General features: G+C 36.0%; 1 protein-coding gene across 1 annotated transcript in view; it reads left to right on the top strand.

Annotated features, from left to right (window-relative positions):
• LOC101571273 (eukaryotic translation initiation factor 4E) overlaps positions 1-15,745 on the top strand; it is a 41,038-nt gene extending 25,293 nt beyond the window's left edge. Inside the window, exons 3-8 of the mRNA XM_004640639.3 lie at positions 930-1,036; positions 3,928-4,023; positions 9,242-9,305; positions 9,982-10,095; positions 12,733-12,872; positions 14,648-15,745. Coding sequence (XP_004640696.2) covers positions 930-1,036; positions 3,928-4,023; positions 9,242-9,305; positions 9,982-10,095; positions 12,733-12,872; positions 14,648-14,762 — 636 coding nt within the window. The 3' untranslated portion in view covers positions 14,763-15,745. The remainder of the gene's footprint in view (positions 1-929; positions 1,037-3,927; positions 4,024-9,241; positions 9,306-9,981; positions 10,096-12,732; positions 12,873-14,647) is intronic.
• Positions 15,746-20,841: the final 5,096 nt, after the last annotated feature.

Genomic DNA, 20,841 nt, shown 5'->3' with positions numbered 1-20,841 from the left:
GCGGCCCTGGTCATCTCAGTCACTCGCCGGGCCTGTGCTCCGGGTGTATTCAGGACCCCACCGGGCCCCGGGTCATCTCACTCACTCGCCGGGCCTGGTCTCTGGGTCTAATCAGGATCCAGCGGCCCCGGGTCGTCTCACTCACTCCCGGGCCTGCACTCTGGATCTGTTCAGGATCCCGTGGTCCCGGGTCATCTCACTCACTTGCCGGGCCTGCGCTCAGTCTATTCAGGATCCGGAGGGCCCTGGGTCGTCTAACTCACTCGCTGGGCCTGAGCTCTGATTAGTTACTTAAGGCTTCAGTCCATATGGGCTGGCTCCAAAGCAGAGTGGCACATGGTAAAGAGCAAGACAGGTAGCAACAGCAACAGGCCAACAAGGGCAACCTGTATAAGCATTTAAATTTATCGAGCTCATAGTAACCTATGAGCACTGTAGTCATTATAATACTTTGTGAGCAAAATTAAGACATGGCCTTTGCTCTGTCATTTTATAGGTGATCAGAAGCAAGTCCTTTTGTATGCCATGTGTTGTGAAAACCTGTATTCTTTAAATGAGTACTTATTGTGAAATAGAAAGAGAATGTTTAAAAGAGAAGAGGAAAGGAAGAGAAAAAGAAAGGAAGGAAAAAGTAGAAATAAAGCTTTTTGTAAATGGGAAGAGAGTTGAAGGGAGAGGAGTGAAAGGGTAAGAATTAAGGTATATCGGTACAAATTCCATATGATGAATGTTATTATGTATATCTAAAATACATCAATAAAATTAATTTTTAAAAATGTGTACTTTAACACCTGGTTTGAGATCTTTTTGTGCATACATTTGGCTTACATATTAACATTTCTGTTAGCAGCATTGGCTCAAGTATATTAGAATATTGCTGTGTAGGTAATGTTGAGAAATTTAAAATGGTTTATGTCGCTTTCCACTAGGAAACCAACCCTACTCCTAATCCTCCACCTGCAGAAGAGGAGAAAACAGAATCCAACCAGGAGGTTGCTAACCCAGAACACTATATTAAACATCCGCTTCAAAACAGGTAAGCTTCCTGACACCCAGGGATTTTGATTTAGGTAACAAGATGAATGGAGAACAGAGCATATTTGCAAAGTGAATTTAGGTTAAGACTAGTTTCAGATGTGCCCAGGTTGAGGGCTTGACTGTCACTTCATGACTTTTAATCAGCACACAATTTTATGTGTTAATCTTGAGCCTCTGAAGAGGGAAGTGATATTAGTTTGAAATTCCTCAGTATATTGATTATATTTAAAGCCGTGGTAATAAATTAATTATGTTGAGACATAAATGATGCAAGACAAACACCTAAAATTTCAGTACATAGGGGCTTTTTTGTTAAAGGAAAATGTGTAGCTAGGATATAGATATAGGCCAAAGTAGAACATCATGGAAATAAAATAAGTTTTTTTCTAAAAATAAGGTAATAGCATATATGCAAAAAAGGCTAAAACAAAATTTTAAAATATCTAATAGGTTGCAGAGCTTTTAAGAAGTGCTTCTTAAGGGAAAAAGAATTTTAGTAGAATACAGATGATGAAATAAGATAGTGGAGCAATTAAAAAGTGAGCAGAACATAAACAGATGTATCAAGAAAGAACAGGTAACTTGAAGTTGGACTGAGAAAGGAAAGGTAGGTGCTGTGGAAGCCAGAAGTTTTTTAGTGGATTTTAAGAGACAAATTGGAGGATAAGAGGAAAAAGAAAGCCGAGTGTGCACATTCCTATAGTTGCAGAATGTGGGAGGCTGTGAGGCGGAAAATCATAGTGATTTTTGAGACTAGCCTAGAGTACATAGGGAGACCTTGTCTCCAAAAAAAGATAATTAAGATGAATTTTCATAGAGTAATTTGAAACAGTGTAGAGTAATATTTCACTATAGGGCTCTTTCCAGCATAACCCACTCCTCAGTATGTCTTCATTTATATTTAAAAATAAAATTTCTCTTTATGATCTAAATATTGTCATTCTTTATCATGAGAGACATATTGAGATACTTTATAATACAAATATGTAAATTTTTTTTTCCCCTTAGTACTGGGGATCCAACTCAGGACCGTATGATGGCCAGGCAGGTGCTTATACTGCTGAGCTATATCCCCAGCCCAAACAAATAGTCTTTTATTTATTTATTTAATTTTTTTGGTGGAATTGGGGATTGATCTCAGGCCCTTACACTTGCCAGGCAAGCACTTATTCTACTGAGCCATCTCCCTAGCTCCTATAATCCAAATACACTTCATGAAATTTTTTCATAGGAGGTTCTGTAGTTTAAATACTCTTTAATGAGGAACAGATCAGTATAGATGATGCAACTTGTCATCTAGTAGAATATCAAAGATCAACTAGTCCCTAGAAAGTGAAGAACTTTCTTAACTAATGTCTTACATTGAACATCTGATGTGCATAGTTCATTGTAACAGCCTTGAAGGCTTTTTCTTTGGTGGGGCATGGGCGGTGGGGAGATCTTTTGGTTGGTTGGTTGGTTTTTTTCAGTGATACCTTCTAAAATCTTAACTCTGTATACCTTTAGTTGGGTTAATACTGTGTATCTTTTAGTTGTGTGTAAATATAAGTCCTTGGTGTTGATATTATGGAGAAAAAGTAATCAAAGCATATATCCCTTACAATTTGAAAGAATTCTGAGAAGAGGGTTTTTTGGTTATTTTAGGGAAATGTAAAATGAGAGTAGTTTTGACTCTTCCTAGCAATTCCCATCTCTCTCTCTGGCTAATAATTATTGGTTCCTCTTGCAGTTGAGTCTTTTTCTTCCTTTCCTTTATAGTTAAGCACTTGCACTCTTCTTATTTTCTTAAATAACTGCTTGCTTAACTCTGTTGTATCAGATTAATTCCCCCTGCTACATTTCTATGTAATCTCAGTGGTTAGACTCAGGTTCTTTAACTGTGGAAGGGAATCTATTATGTAATAGATATTCTGTGTTACTCCTTTTTTTAAGTTTTAATTTGTTTTATATTGTAGTGCAAGAAATTGAACCCAGGGGCTCACACATCCACAGAGCCAATTATTATTATTTTTTTAATGTATTTGGTGTTACAGTGTCTCACTATGCAGCTGAGACTTGTGATCCTTCAGCTTTCAGCCTCCCCAGTGCTGGGATTACAGGCATGTGCCACTATGCCCAGACTGATCAGCTCAACTGCCCGGGGTGGCGGGGGGGGGGGGGGGGTGCTACCACGATGTGGTTCCTGGGATTGAACCTCTGTCTCTGCACTTGCTTAAGCAGCTGCTTTACTCTGCTGAGCTGTTTCACTGGCCCCCAGCATATTTTTAAATGAAAGAAATAGAGGAAACTTGTTTCTGTAGTAACAACTACTACCTTAGGGTATGGTGTTGCATACCTCTAATCCCAGCACTCAGAAAGAAAGCTGAGGTCAGGAGTATTGCTCCGAGTTTGAGCCAGCCTGAAGTTCATAGTAAAACCCTATCTCAAAAAGACAAAAACCCCTACCACTTTAAATTTTTATTCTAAATGTTTGCAATTAAATACACGCAACATAAAAGTTGCTTTGTTAGCATTTTTAAAGCTGCAGCTTAGTAATTTTAATTGTACATGCAATCTGCAGAACTGTCTTCATCAACAACTTCTGTTACCTTCTATTCCCATCCCTAGGCAGCCACCATTCTCTAGTTGTGTGAATGTAACTTCCTATAAGTGGAATAGGTACTTGCTAGAAATGAAATTGTCTGACTTCATCCAAAGAATGTCACAAGTATGTCCTTCCCGAACTTTTAGGCTAATTGATATCCCATTGTGTATCAGTATTATTTTTTATATCTATTGATTTGGTAGTGGACACTTGGATTATATCATTTTTCTTTACTATTATTAATAACCTGCTATGGCCATTGATGTGCACAGTTACTGTTTTTAACAATGACTTTTTCCTTTTAGATGGGCGCTCTGGTTTTTTAAAAATGATAAAAGTAAAACTTGGCAAGCAAATCTTCGACTGATCTCTAAGTTTGATACTGTTGAAGACTTTTGGGCGTAAGTAACTATTTACTTTAGGATCTATATTTGTAGTCTTTAGTTGCATAGTTTTTATTTTAAGTCAAATTCACAAATTGAGGGGTTAGGTAAAATTAATAGTAGAATTATTTATGTCTTATCTCCTCTCAAATAGTTGAATTAGTGTTATGCTTCCTTATTTTTTTTGTAACTTCAGTCCGGCCATCCTTTGGTCCTGAATATTGTGTCGTCCTTATCCTAAGATACCTGTTCTTCCATTGAGAATTCTTTATTGCTGTAGAACTTATAGGCAGCTGGTTTGTGGTTGCCTAGACACATTTGCCTCAAAAGTAGTTATTACTGTTTTTTTAATGTATTTGGTATGGGGTCTCACTATGCAGCTTGGACTCACAGCAGTCCTCCTGTTTTCAGCCTCCTCAGCACTGGGATTACAGGTGTGCACCACTACGCCCTGGCTCAGAGTACTTGGGGGTGGGGCCGGTGCTGCATGTAGTGCCAGGGATTGAACCCCAGTCCCTGCGCTTGCCTCAGCAGGCACTTAATCTGCTGAGCTATTTCACTGGCCCAAAGGTAGTTATTTCAGAACACTATTAGGGTCCTTAGTTTCATAAACTCTTTGCAATATAATATCTTTGATAATAGTTGTCAGTTTCATTGTACTTTTGTCATAAACTAAGAAGAATGGAAATTTTTTTGAGGCTTTGTTTCCAGTTTTGAAAATCAATTTGGAATCAGAAACATTTGCATGACTTCCAAAAACAATTTAAGAATGCAGTCTTTGTAAAAAGTTTTCATACTGATCTCTAAAAAGGGGGTTTCTCCCCCTTGTATTAGGGATTGGTCTAGCACATGCTAGGCAAATGCTGTACCACTGAGCTACTCAGTTCCTACAAAGTCAACTTAGTGTGTTTTAGCATGGAGAATATTTGTGGGGAGATACTGTTTTAAGAATATGAAAGGTGAAAGTTGAAACTTTTTTTTTTTTTTGTGGTACCAGGGATTGAACTCAGGACCTTGCACTTGCCAGACAAGTGCTTATTCTACTAAGCTATCTCCCTGGCCCTTTAAGACTCATTTTTAAAAGTTTTGAATTGCCTAGCAATTTAAAAATTACAACTTTAACATCTATATTTTCGAACCATACACATAATGAATTAGTGGTGCTACTCATATGATTTAATGTAATTCCTTGAGTGTATTCTGTCCACACCAATGTGTGTGGCTTCCATAAAATTTGTGCATACTTTCTCACAGGCAAAAAATAAAATTGTATGTATCTTCCAAGCTCAGTCTGTAACAGTTAGTGTACCTTTGTATCCCTGAAAAAACCAAAGCATATAACTACTCATGAAATGATATTTTTAGTAACTAGCCTCCTTCAACAAAAAAAAGTTCTCCATTTTTTTGCAGTTGGTGGGAAGGGACTTGATCACCCTCTTCCTTCAATCAGACTTCTGTAGGTCTTTTTTTTTTTTTGTCTTACCAGTTTTCAGAATTACGTTTTTGTTTGCCCTCTGATTATAATAACTTTAGTTATATGTAAAACAATGTCATTGCATAGTGGACTTTTACACCATAATTTAAAGATTTAAAGGAATCCTTCAGGTCTTTTTTTTTTTTTTTTCCATTTGTGTACTTGGTACAAGGTCTTACTACACAGATCGGACTCGGGTGATCCTTCTGTTTTCAGCTTCCCCAATGCTGGGATTACAGGTGTACACCACCATGTCGGGACACTTGCTGGCTCAGTGCTCCCCGTGGGCAGGGCTGGCACAGCATGTGGGACCGGGGATTGAATCCTGGTCCCTGCCCTTACCAAAGCTGGCACTTAGCCTGCTGAGCTATCTCTCTGGCCCTCCTTTAGATTTCTAGTAATATCTAAGTTATTTTTAACTTTTTTTTTTTTCCCTAAAAAATTTAACCTAAACAACCACTGAATCCTTTTGCTTTTAACCAACCTTTGTATTCTCAGGATTCATTTCTTTAATGTGTTATTATGAATTCTCACTATTTACTTAAGGACCATGAAGGACAAAAGAGTCAGCCAAAAGAAGGAAGAGTCTTCTACCTTGAATGCCATTGAAGAAAGTCACTCACAATATTCATTTTTTTAAATTGAGAAATAAATATGAATGAGATAGTTTCACAGCTGATTAATAGGACAGTTTTGATAATCAATACCCTGTACATTGTTATCTTCTTAGTGGTTATCCATAGTACAAGAAGAAGACAGGATATTCTGTCCAGACACTGTTAGTACACCTCTTTCTTCTCACTGAGTTAGCAAAAGTAGCTGTAAATTTATCCTATTTTGTATATATAAATACAAAATGATCTTTCCTTTGTATCTTTTTTTTTTTAATTTTAAATTTTTTATTTTTTTTGTCCTGTCAGAGGGGAATATTCTTTTGGCATCTAGATACTATAAGTGTTTGAATTCAACTAAACATCTAATACTGTCTAGCAGTCTATAATATTAGTGGGTTATCCTCAGAAGTTATTGACTTGAGCCTTTTATAGCTCATCGTATTAATATGGATTTACTTTATATACCTCATTTTTATACTTTTCTACTGGATGGTTAAGACCAAGATACAGCAAGACCTATATACCCAGAATTGTAACTTTTGTATCTGATAAGGTGAGCCAAGTACTCTCAGGATTTATCCTGCAGCCCTGTACCACCTTTTGTACATCCTTTTGTCAGTGTCTGACATGAGGATGAGTCATGGCCATTGCTTTACCAATTTGCTCTCTGTGAAAGCTTGAGAAAATGTTTTTTCTCTCCATGTGACTCTCCCCAGGCTCACTTTAGATCCTCGAACACATTTCTCTGTGGCTCCATAATCTTCTTGATCAGAAAATTTGGAGCACAACTGAGTTACATGTTGTTACAGTACGGGTTCTCCTATGTCCCGAATCTTCACTGACCTTGAAAGGCTAGGGCCAAAATGGTGGCTAATCATGCAGCCCTTCCTTTTCTCCAAATTTTGATCTGCTAACTTAGGTTGTTAACCCTCCAGAAGAGAAGCCAGTTACTAACCTGCAATATATGCAGTTCGGTGTATCCTATCTGTAGAAATATCAAACATTTTGGCATATCCTGGAACAGGTATTTTCCATCAGATATTAACATGCTGAACTTTGTCTTTACAGAATATGAAGGAAAAATAATTATATAAAAGTAGAAATAAGCATTTACATATTTTTACAAAGAAATTTAGAAACCTAATCATATATGGAATTGTAAGTCCTTTTATTAGGGAGACAATACGATATTTATAGATGTGGGTCTGGTTTATTTCACTAATAAGTATATCTTCAAGTGTCATCCACTTAAATATGAAGGCTTTGAGTTTATCATTCTTTATAGCTGAGTAGTCCTCCATTATATAAAAGTACCACATCTTTTTCAACCATTCCACATGTGATGGGCATCTTGGTTGTTTCCAAGATCTGGCTATCACAAATTGTGCTGCTACAAACATAGACATTCATTTAAATTAGTTCTCACCATTAAAATTATGGTCTTAATGCTGTAATTACTGTTAGTGTTTAGGACCCTTTTGGTGGTCTTGTGCTATCTTTTTTTTTTTGGGGGGTGCATCTCACAGGTGTATTTATTCATGCCGCAGAGTAAACGCTGCTGATGCAGGTGTACAGTGACATTCTGTGCTCGTGATATCTTACCATATTGGAATCTTTATTTATTTATTTATTGGTGGAACCAAGGATTGAACTCAGGCCATTGTGCTCTCCAGGCAAGCGCTTATTCTACTGAGCCATCTTCCAGTCCCCATCATAATGGATTATCATAGGTGCTTTTTCTGTCCAGTATGATGAAAGAATACCAATTTTTTACTTAAAATTCATCCTGAAATATTCCTAGGTTGGGCTAAATTAGCACCAAGAGACCCTGTCGAAGAATAATCGAATCGTTCGTAGTTTGTAGGCATATAGTGAAGATATTTTTCACCATCTAATTAATATAGGAGATAAAGCACTCTTATTCTATTGCCAATTTTTAAAAGAGATTTTTAAAAATTTGTTTGAGACTACAGGAGATCAAGTGACCTGGTCTTGTACCTTTAGACAAATAAGGAACTAATCTAAAATGTTATTTTATTTAGATATTTGGGAATTTTTTAAAAAAACTTTTATTAGTACATGTTTGCAGTACATGAAGTGCAGGGAGTAGGTATAACTACAAAACACTGGTTCTTTTTTAAGCTCAACTGCTACCCTTCATTTATATAAATTCCCTTTCCCTGTTTTCATTCTTGTTGCTATTTTTAGTTCATGTTTATGACCGACCATGTTTACATTTATTGTCAGTATTTGGTCTGTGTACATGACATAGCTTGTCTTTTTACACTTCCCTAAACTTGGGTCTCCTGGACCTCATCCTATCTACAAAAGATTTAGCTTCCTGTCCTTTATTGTGGTCTTTATTTGAAACTTTGTCTCACTTAAGTGAGAGATACCATGCCATTTTTAAGCTTATGGGTCTGATTTATTTCACTTAACCACATTTTCCAACTGTGTCCATTTTCCTACAAATGACTCAGATTTATCTTTTATCTGTTCATCTGTTGATAGACTTATAGGCTGCTCCCAGGATTTAGATGTTGTAAATTATGCTGCTATAAACATTGGTGTTCTTGTATGAATGTCTGTCAATCTAGTAAAATGTAAATAGTTTATGAATACAGATTCCACTGTATGTGTAAATGATTATAATCCTGAGTCGGGGTAGAGCTTAGGCCTTGTTTTTCTTTTTTAAACCTCCCGCAATAATTAATGTGCTGACTAATGAGTAACAATTTGTAAAGTTAGGAAACCATTAGTCTTTTCTATATTTGGATACCTCCAAAGATAATGCTGACTGGGTCATGCAATCCTGGTAGTCATGTGGTTCATCTTTTCTCTTGGTCAATTTTTTAGTATGTTAACAATTGTTTATTAGCTTCATACATTCATTAAACTTACTTTTATTTTCAGATTCTTATATACATATATTTACTCATTGAGTTAGCATTGTGTCAAAATCTTTTTGTCAGAATAAAAAAGGTATTGAAAAATGTTTTATAGGTTATCTCTTGAAGTTAATATCTATTTTGTCTATTTCAAAAGTTAACTACATAGCAAAACAAACATGTATGAACTTGTATCAATATTTTTATTTTCTACAGTACCTAACAGTACTTATTTTTAACTGTTTTTTTCTTTTACTTAGTCTATACAACCATATTCAGTTGTCCAGTAATTTAATGCCTGGCTGTGACTACTCACTTTTTAAGGTATGCCTTACTGGTATCTTCATATATTTATTATACGACTGGACCATTCAGGTATTCATTAAAAACTCTTGCAGCAAACTTATGTATAGTTTATACTGTGGTGTACATGTAGGCTAATTAGTTGACTTTACTAGGCTTTAGCATTGCTGTATTGGTCAAAATTGTACAAATTTAGTATATTCTGTACACATACTGAGGTTAATTTTGCTAAGAGCTTTGATTATGCAGTTCAGTTCCTCTATATTTTGAATAACTTGAGTTTGTCAAAGATTCAGGGCTATAGGGGTCCTTAAGATATTTATAAATGAACATTGCAGATGAAAAGGGTATGTGCGTTAGTTAACTCTGAAGTTACATAATTTTGCATGTGTGTTTAGGTGAAATTATATAATTTTTGCATGTATTTTTAGGTAAGTGTATATAGCTTCTAAAAGGTATCTACTAATTAGAAAATGTAAGAACCTCCAAATTAACTAAAAGACAAGACTCTATAGCTAGTAAGTAACAAATCAGTACTCTTAATTTTGGAATCTTGTCCCTCTGTGCTGTAAAAAGTACACTGTGTCAATTTTATGAGAATAAAAATGTAAATGTTGACTGTGTTATTGCTTGCTGGTTCTAATTATTACAAAGTGAGGTTTGTAATACTGTCTGATGTTGTATTCTTGCTTTATAGGATGGTATTGAACCCATGTGGGAAGATGAGAAAAACAAGCGGGGAGGACGATGGCTAATCACACTGAACAAACAGCAGAGGCGAAGTGATCTGGACCGTTTTTGGCTAGAAACAGTAAGTTCTTAAATGACAAGGCAGTCTTAGAATTCTGATACTTAAGTTATATTTTATTCTGATTAACTTAATAAGATAAGGATTCCTTTACGAGAAAGCCTGAGTCAGCAGTTTTTATGCACTTGTATGAATCGTGTATACTTTACACACTAGTACAATGAAACATTTTACCATCTTGTAATTCACACAGAATGTAATTGGTATTTAAACCCTGTCTTCCACAGTATGCTCACCCAATCATTTCATCAACCTCAAAATTTGAATTTTACATTGTATTATTTAATATTTTGCATGCCATTTATAAACATTGGTGTATGTATAGTACATTTTTTCAGCACCATGAAGCAAATGGTGAAATTGTTGCTCAATACCATTTGTAAGTTGTGATGTAGAGAAATTTTAATTCCCCCCCCCCTGTATTTAGGACAGGGTCTCACTACATAGATCATGCTTGTAGCTATCCTCCTGTTTTTAGCCTCCCAAGCACTGGGATTATAGGTATGCGCCACCACACCCAGTCTCAGTGGCCATCTCAGTGTGCCCTGCCAGTAGGGCCAGCACAGCATGCCAGATATCAAACCTCGGCTGCTGTGCTCTGCCTAAGCAGGTGCTTTAGTCTGCTGAGCTCTCAGGCCATCCTGAGAAATTTTGATTTTGAAAAATACTAAATATAAGATAATAGGCATAATTATAGTCAGAGGTTCCAAAACCAATCCATTAGGAGTAGGATTCCTATTATATTTCTCGTACTAAACTCCATGGCTTGCTTAATTGTTTGCTTCATTATGTATTCACTATATTTGTATTTTTTGATGCAGGGGGATTAAATCCAGAGCTTTAGTCATGCTAGGGAAGCACCCTACCATTGAGCTGAATTCTCAGCCCTTTTTACTTTGAGACATATTCTTGTTGAGCTTCCCATGCTAGCTCTTGCCTTGGCCTTACAGTAGCTAGGATTGTAAGGTTGTATCACTACAGCCAGCTTCAAAGTACTTACTGTAAGGTACTTATTTATTTATTTATATCTGGTACAGGGTCTCACTATGCAGCTTGGACACATAGCAATCCACCTGTCTCAGCCTCCCCAGCACTGGGATTATGGGCATGCAGGACCATTTATGGTGCATCTGGAGTTCTGGGGCAGCACAACATGCAGTACCGGGGATTGAACTCGGGTTCTTGAGCTTGTAAGGCAGGCGCTTAGATCACTGAGCTATCTTCCCGGCCTAGACATAAATTTTAATGAATTTTCTTAGCTTTTTGTCACTGAGACAATGTTCACAATTCACAGCTTAAAGGAGAGGGTTATCTTGGCAGTTCAGCCCATGGTCAGCTAGCTCCTAAAGAAAAAAACAGCTTGAAGGAAAACCTGCTCATATCCTGTTGCCAGGAAGGAGTGAGAAAGGAAAAGCTGGGAAAGGAGATAAACCTGACTCTTCCCACAGGGCCCCACCTCATAACAGGAAGCCAGCTAAAACTCAGTAACTATAGAAACACATGGGAGCTGGGTAGATAGCTCAGTGGTATAAGCGCCTGTCTGGCAAGCATAAGGTCCTGAGTTCGATCCCTGGTACCAAAAGGAAAAAAAGAAACACTTGAAGCTTTGGGGGCCATTGGAGATCTAAACCATAATAGGATTTAACATTAAAAAGTTGTGAAATTTTTGGAGATGGTTATACAGCGATAGTAAATGTACATAATGCCTTTGAACTATATACTTAATGATTAAAATGGTAAGTTTTATGTATATTTTACCAGTTTTTTCTTTTTTTTTTTAGTCAGTTTTTTCTTGCAAAATGAGAACATGGCAATCTAATCTTGGAGAGCTGTTATTTCATCATTATTTGTGTACCAATTATACGCAGCAGCAGAGTAAATGAGTAATGACTTAAAATACGAGCAATACTGAAAAATAATTATACTCCTATATGTGGGCATCAGTTCACCCCAATTTGCTAAAAAAATTGAAAGTCAAGGCCAAGCTGGGTGTGGTGCTGCACGCCTATAATCCCAGACTCAGGCAGGAGGATTTCTGTAAATTCAAGCCCAGCCTAAACTGCATAGCAAGGCCTTGTTTACAGATACATAAATGTATAAATCCATGCATGCCGAGGCAAAGAACTATATAAATAAAATTTAGATTTTAAGTCAACTCATGATTTAAAAAGCTAATTTTAGTCTTATGTATATGGCTTTCCTTCTTACTGGGGCACAATACGTAATATGACTGATTTAAAGGAGATATGTATTTTGGCTCAACTTTAGAAATTTCAGTTTTTACATAGTTGCCTACTCCCACCATAGAGGATATGGCAGGTCTGAAGCCATATGGGAGGAGCCAGGGAGGTGTCTCTTCCAGGCCAAACTCCCAGTGACTCATCTCTTAGTACAAGACTTAGACTTTACCTTCTAATAGCAAGTGAGCTGTAAACCCCCATAATCTAAAAGCAGTGCCTTTGAGTTCATGAAGCTCTTAGGGGACTTCTAGATAGAAACCTTGACAATATACAAATATAAGAGACATTTGCCATATGTTTATCAATAAAACTTTGAAAAGAAAAAAAAAAAAAAAGACATTTGCCATCTAGGAAATGGTTTCTCCAGTATAATTTGGAGGGTTTCTTTCTTTTTTGGAAGCTGCTTTGCCTTATTGGAGAATCATTTGATGACTACAGTGATGATGTGTGTGGAGCTGTTGTTAATGTTAGAGCTAAAGGTGATAAGATAGTGATATGGACTACTGAATGTGAAAACAGAGAGGCTGTTCAACATATAGGGTGAGTGTTTGCTCTTTGTCTTTTTTTTTTTCCCATGTTCATAGCTAAAACCAGAAGTTCTCTTACTTACAGCTTTAGAAATACTTAGATTTATAAAACGATTGTTTTGAAGAACCCTTACAATTTTGAACTCCTGGTGGTATTCATTGTCTTGTTAATAGTGTTTTGATTTCTGTAAAATTCATATTTCATAATCACTGGAGTATATAATAGCAATATAGCCAACCTACTTGGGCATGTTTAGCATTTCACTCATTTATTAAGTGACTAAGTATTTTTCCTAACTTTTCAGTATTGGCATATGATACAGTATATGTATTTCTTTTTTTTTTTTTTTCAAAGTTTTATTGATAAACAGCAATGAGACAGTTTCAAATCAAATCGGAAGTACAGTTTCAACAAATAATACATTGCATATATTCTTCTTAGTGGTTAATAGCTGTACAAGATGCGGACTTGTGATCCTCAGTATATGTATTTCTAGCATATGTGTCTATTACTTAGAATTTTCATTGGCATTTCATATATCATGCTTTTATTCCCACACTTAAAATCCATACATGACTGCTGGCCAAAGAGCTCAGCAGATTAAAGTGCCTGCTGAGGCAGACGCAGGGGTTGTGCTGAGCTATCAGGCCAGCCCTAAGAAAGGGTCTTTTTTAACTCTTTGAGTTTACATGTGTCAATGCATTTGCTTTTTTGACATTTTCATTGTTGTCATATCTTACTGTAAATCTGATAGCAGTTAGCACATTATTTATAGATACCTTATTTGGAGGAAGTTAGTATAAACTCTTCTGGAGGGTAGAGTACGGAAAAGCTGTCCTGTGGTTAGCTCCATTAAAATGAGTTTTGTTTGGTTTTTACTACTTAGTTTTAAATGTTTGCCCTTTTTTTCTCCCTAAGAACAAAGATTCAGGTTACTAAGGTGACATAAAACTCTTTGTGACATTTCCCTAGGACTTTGTCAGCCTTGTCTTGTATCACTTAGGGTCATGGTCACAGTTTTGTTTCTATTTCTCAGCTTTCAGATGTGCTTCATTCTCTTAACATTAGAAATTGGACCTCGCTTTTTAAGGGGAGCTTTCTCTTAATATTGCTAATGAGATTATATCTTTCAGTTTATGCAATATCACAGCCCTCATACTTACTGCTATTTAACACATACCAAATTTTCTTACAGTAGACATATCTTTTATGAAAATTGAGTTGTAGGGTTTTAGTGTGTGAGGTAGAAATTATGCATGCTGAATGAATGATCCTGAAATTAATGTGAATATTCTCTCAAAGTATTCAGTTTTTATTTTTATTTGTGCAATCTTGTTGGTGTTGGGAATGCTACGTGTCATTGGTAACACGTATTTTTACATTATGTAAAATATAATTGTAACATTTTAGACCAAAAAATGAAAATGTGTATAAAATTACTTTTAGTTGTACATGCATGTGATACAGCTTCTTCATATATGTGTTATTTGATAGTGTTTTCCTTAGTGGATTATACATGTCATGAGCTGAGGGACTGCCCCTGCTTTGCCTACTGTTGATTTAATGATAATTATCATAATACTTGACACATACCTGATTAGATCTCATATATTTGTCATATGATTAAGTTGTGCAAATAAAGAGTAAGTTTTACTCTGAAAGGAAAAGGGGGTATAATTCTCTATTTTATTGTCATGTATAGGTATTTTTTATATAAAAGCTAATGGTGAGTTTTTGTAAATGTTTTTTGTTAGGTAAAAATTAATGTCCACTTCTTTGTCTTCTAGGAGAGTATACAAGGAAAGGTTAGGACTTCCTCCAAAGATAGTGATTGGTTATCAGTCCCATGCTGACACAGCTACTAAGAGCGGCTCCACCACTAAAAATAGGTTTGTTGTTTAAGAAGACACCTTCTGAGTATTCTCATAGGAGACTGCGTCAAGCAATCGAGATTTGGGAGCTGAACCAAAGCCTCTTCAAAAGCAGAGTGGACTGCATTTAAATTTGATTCCATCTAAATGTTGCTAAGATATAAGAGAAGTCTCATTCGCCTTTGTCTTGTACCTCTGTTTTTTCCCCCTCCCCAGAGTATCCACTATCCCAATCAAAGTATTACAGTACACATCATCCCCAGAATCCATAAATGTGTTCCTGGTTCGCTCTGTAATAGTTTAGTACAATTACCATGACAAACACATTTTACCCATTCACAATATTCAAAAAAGAGCTTGTGTTTCTGTAACAGGAAAAAAATGTTATGTTCTGTTGTATGGAGGAACATATTTTGCTGGTTTGAAAGAGTATGATGCATACAGTTTTCTAGCAATTTTCTTTGTTTCTTTTTACAGCATTGTCTTTGCTGTAACCTTTGCTGGTGGCTGCTAGTTTTAATTTATTTGTTTCCCTACTTGATAACATTAGTGATTCTGATTTCAGGTTTTCATTTGCTTTGCTTTTGGTTTTTCCTCATGTAACATTGGTAAAGGATCCAGGAGTATAACACAAGGGTGGAATAAACATTAATTTTGTGTGTTATTTGGTAATTTTTTTTATAACTACAAAGCTTTGCTACAAATTTATGCATTTCATTCAAATCAGTGATCTATGTTTGTATGATTGCCTAAACACAATTGTGGATTATAGAAAATGTAACATCATAATTACATTCCTAACTAGAAGTAGAATGTCTGTTTTTGTATCTTTATGCTGTATTTTAATACTTTGTATTACTTAGGTTATTTTGCTTTGGTTAAAGAAGGCTCAAGTAGAAAAGCGGTCCCATTCATATTAAGACAGTGTACAAAACTGTAAATAAAATGTGTACAGTGAATTGTCTTTTAGACATCTAGATTTGTCCTTTTATTTTTCCATCTCTGTAGAAGGAATTTGTACTCTATTGCAAGGCAGTCTCTTGTGTCTTCTCTTGTAGTGTCTTCCACGTGAACAACATACATTTGGAGCACTAGTTTATTATGTTTACTACAATTTTTAATAAATTGAATAGGTAGTATATGTATGAAATTAAACTGATGTGGCTATCTTTGTTTTTAATAAAGTAAGGCACAGTTCCTCAGTATTAGGTAAATAAACGTACTTCCAATGTGTTAAAAATTTATTTTTTTTGGATTTTGAGAATCGGGATTTTGGTGCATCACTGTGTGACGGACAATGGGTTATAAAACTTAGTTGTTGAGTTCTTATTTGTCAGAAGGGTAGGACAGAAAAACAGGTGGGCATATATACATTAGGACTTCATTAGCACTTTTAATGTTAAGCAGAATGGAATAAAACGGCAGGGGCCTGAGTTTCAATCCCAGGGCCTGTTGTGCCAGCCCTGCCTGCGGGGTGTGCTGAGATGGCAGTTGAGACTGGGCATGGTGGCACAGGCCTGTAATCCTAGCTCTTGGGAGGCTGTAAACAGGTGTGTCACTATGAGTTGCATCTCCTAGTGAGACCCTTAACACACTATAGACTCTTCCCTAAAAGTACAAAAAAAAAAAAGCCCAACAAAATGATAAAGTCATTCCCATTGTTTTATATTTTAAAATTAAAACAATGTTTATTATAGACTGCCTTCATTGTTGAATAATGGGAAATAAAACACTGTATTTTCTTAATTGCCATCAAAACCTTTAAACTAATTCAAGATTTTAAACTAGATTGACATTGAATAAAACTATTAACTGTCTCAGGAATCTAGAAATTTTGTATATACCATGTCTGTATTGCTGTAACATTAAAGAATGGATTCTTATTTAAAAAATACATGTTTTACAAAAGCATGTTTGACATTGTGGGGGCTAAGACTTTTTTCATCAGAAAAAGTTGGAGGAATATTACTAGTTTGGTTTCCTGGACAGTTCAGGCAAGCTGATTAACCCATCATTCCCTAAAACAACCAGGCCCATTGTGTATATTCTCTGTGTTACAAACAATTTTGGAATCAAAATTTGTCTTATAGCATCTTAATATTTATCATTCCCTGCTTGAATTCCAAAGTAGACAGCCTTCCTACTGCCTTTGGTAAATATGAAATTCAGAAGAACCTTATTTTCTTGTACTGGGGATCAACTCAGGACCTTGTACTTGCTGGGCAAGTGCTTATGCCCCTGAACTATCTCCCCAGTGCCCAGAAGAACCAGGTTTTATATACCAATTTTGGCCCTTTAGTCTGTTTCAAGCCTTGTAAAGTTACTTATAGTTTTGCACAGGAGTCATTTTCTTGCTGCTTTCTCAGGGAAAAAAGAAAAAACATACAGCACTTTACCATACTCTTTGTGCTGAGCACATTGCTAGAACAAAATGGACTGGACATCTACGAAATTTTAAAAGCCAATATTCAAAATCAATATGCATTAGTTTCTTCAAATAGCTTTTGTTACTGAAATTAAAGAAAAAACCTAGAGTAAATATTCCAAAAAGTTCAGTCTAGAGCAAGTATAAATGAGATTAGTAGTGCTGTACACTGAACCTTAACATTGAATTTTTCAATGGACTCCAGCACATGTAAGTTGTAGATTTTGCAAGACCTAATTTCTACTCTATGGTTAATCAAATAAAGCTTTATGGTTCCTTTTTGATTGTATGATAGCCTTTTAAGGCATTCCCCCCCCCCCATTTATTTAACTGACATTTTTATTACATTGTACTGCTTCCATTGTAGGGCCAGGAGTGTAGTTCAACAGCATTAAGTGCCTGCCTGGCAAACTCAAGGTCCTAAGTTCAATGCCCAGTACTGGGGGGAAAAATTCAGTTGTAATTGTGACCACATTGGTGTGGTTTTAAAGGTAGCAATCCCAAAAGTCCTAACCCATAATTTTTTAACACTTGGCAAGACATGAGACATGCTTGTTTTAATATTTTTCCTATGAAGAGTAGGTAAACACTTGCTATCTCCAATCTTATACTCAAATTCCTTGTAAATGTCTAAAAATTTTCTATACATACACAGGAGGTCTATACACACCTATATAGATTTTCGTTTAGGCATGACAATAGTCTTACTAGCATCATGTAATAATTTTGTGCATTTTTATGTTATTTGTCTTAGTATATGGATGTATCCTTTATTGGGATAACACCTATCCATCTTTTTGGCATTTTTGCTTTTTGAGATCCCTCTTTGTGAAATTGTACGTATAATGAAGACAGCGTGCTTTTCTTAAACAGTACCTTACCCACGTAATACTCCATTTGTTTTGCTGCATTGTTTTGTGTACTACAAAGCAGCTTTGTAAGTTTTGCAGTTTTGGTACTTTGATGTTTCTGGTTGGTTTTTAATTATTCTAATAAGCCAACATTACGAGCCAGTCTTGTTAAATTGAACATTTTCTCAAAGATAGGTAGAAGCTAGTGTATTTTCATTATGGAAGTGTAAATGCTCAAAAAGCTTCAATGAAGTAACAGTGACATTGGACCTAGTTTTATTTTTAATCCTTATAATGAATTTTAATTTACTAGAAGAGAGCATTTTCCAGTAACTTATTGTCACTTTCTTTTGAGCATTTGATTTGTTTTTAAGGGACTCCTGTCTGCTCTTTCCTGATCTTTGATCTTTGACTCAGTTTTGGGTGGTTTGTGCATGATACAGAGTGACAAAATTTTGGTGTGTAGGATGTGTCATAGGAAATGTAAGAAATGAGATTTCATTGTTGATTTTAGACAAATTGTTAAGTATATTTCATATGCCTTTAGAGAGCCCTTCCTGTATTCCTGCACTGCCTTTTAGGTAATAAAACATGGTTACATACTGCAGTGTCCTGCACTTCTCTCCACTCAGAGTTTTGTAATTGTGCCAAAATGATAGTTAAGGGAATCATAACATTTCCTCTGCCTTTTTCAGAATTTTTTTGTGTGTTGAGTTTTGTATCTTCACATATTGCTATCTTCTAGTAACTCTACCGTCTTTGAATTATACTTGTGCCGGATTTTCCAATATTGTTAAGCATGACCATCCTGTTGTTAGGTCTGTTTCTCCTTGCCTACTGGTTTAGGGTCTATTACAAAGTATAGCAAATGTCCGTGTGTTGTGTAAATGTTGTATTGACACATGGCTCACCTATTTAAATACATCTCTACAGCTGTTCTTTGCCAGTGGCAGAGATGGCAAATTTATGGCGTGTTGGCCACAAACGCGAAGGTGTTTACTATTGAGCTTTATTTATTTTTAGAATCACTAAATGTTTGCTTTTTGCAAAACATGTCTTAAGGCTACGAGTTTTCCTTGGTGAGAACTCTTAGGGTCAATTAGCATTTTTAAATAGCCAAATGTCCTATTAACTTCTTTTTTTAAAATTTCCAACAAACACTAGTTGTACTCCCACATAAATACAAAATATGGGGAACCCAAGAGTTATCTTGCCACATGGCTTTGTTAATCAGCTAACTAAGACATCTGTTAGAAGTGTTGATGCTGATTTTGTGTAGTTAGATTCTTGGGATTGTAGGGTGTTTTTTATATTTTTTGTCAGAGAGTGGGGCAGTTAATACTGGAAGACCATTTGGCTTAAGCTCAGTTGGGTAAGTCTATGTCATCTACAGTAATATGAATAGTTCTTTTTGTATAGTAAAAGGACCTGTATTCACCTTATCCAGGTGTGATATTTGTTAACTTGCTTCAGGTTAAAAAGGTAGAGGAAATAAGCACATTCATTTTTTATCCCTCAACAATTCTGATCCATTGAAAATGTTCCTTATTACTCAGTCTCCTACAAATATCAGAGAGTAGATTCACTAGCCATTTCAGACATTTATTGAGCTGTTACATGTTGGATAGACAGTAGCAAACTATTGTTCATCCACATGATAAGGGGCCAAAATCTATAATAGGTCAAAGTACTTTATTAGGTGATTACAGTATGCCAGACTCCTGACAATCCTCTTTTTTTAGCTTCCCAAGTGTTAGGTCTAGACATGTGTGCCACCACCTGCAGCCCAGGCATTCTTCAGTAGTGAATAATACAGGAAAAATTTCTTCATAACTAAGCTTTTGTTCCAATAGAGTTGTAGATACATTTATTTCTCCTGTTTAAGAGCTTTTGTCTTAAAATTCAGTGTGAATTTGAGTGCCGAAAGGTAATTTTTGTCAACTGCTTACTTTATACGTGGAAGTGTCTTGTATTTCTTAGCATTGCAGTAGATAGTGCTAGATGATCTGCCCTGAACTTCCCTGTAGGAACTTGCTTCACCCTCACCCCTAAAATCCATGACGTTAGTGTAGATTACAATCTTAAAATGGGTAGGTTCCACTTCAGACCAGTAGAATTCTGTGTGAAATCTAGATGTTAGCTTTTCAGTTTGATAATTTGTTATAGAAAACTGATAAGAATATGAAGAATCTCCATTTATACTTCATTTAAATTAATTTTTAGCATTTTATCATTTACAGTGCTTTTTTTTTTGTATTTTAGGAAAGGGTCTACAGGGTGTTCAGGGTCTCACTGCTAGATCGGACTTGTAGTGATCCGCCTGTTTACAGCCTCCCAAGGGCTGGGATTACAGGCACGTACTGGCACGTACCACCACGCCCTGTCTCAATTGCCCTCTCAACAGGCCCCAGAGGTGGAGCCGGCACTGGCACGGCAGGCCTGTGGATCGAACCCTGGCCCCTGTGCCTGTTTGCAGGTGCTTTAATCCACTGAGCTATTTGACTGGCCCTACAGTGCTTATTCTAAGATTTTTTTTTTTTCTAAATCATTTGAGTGTAATGTTCTTTTAGCCCTAAGTAGTTCATTGATTTTCGTAAAATCTTTAGTGTATTTCCTATGAGCAATTTTTTTTTTTTCTTCCTCAGTACTGTGGATTGAATTCAGTGGGGTGGTATACTACTGAGGTACACCACCCAGATTTTTTTGTTTTGCTGGTCTTGCTAAGTTGCCCAGGTAGAACTCAGTGTGATATTCCTGTTTCAGCCTTCTTGAGTGCTGGGATTATTGACATGTGCCACCATAATCTGGCTCAAGAACATTTTTATATAACTATA

This window comes from Octodon degus, unplaced genomic scaffold (genome assembly GCF_000260255.1).
Source record: "Octodon degus isolate 3935 unplaced genomic scaffold, OctDeg1.0 scaffold00125, whole genome shotgun sequence".
NCBI classification, from domain to species: domain Eukaryota; kingdom Metazoa; phylum Chordata; class Mammalia; order Rodentia; family Octodontidae; genus Octodon; species Octodon degus.
The sequence above is the reverse complement of the archived record's forward strand: the minus strand, read 5'-3'. Positions and strand labels throughout refer to the sequence as shown.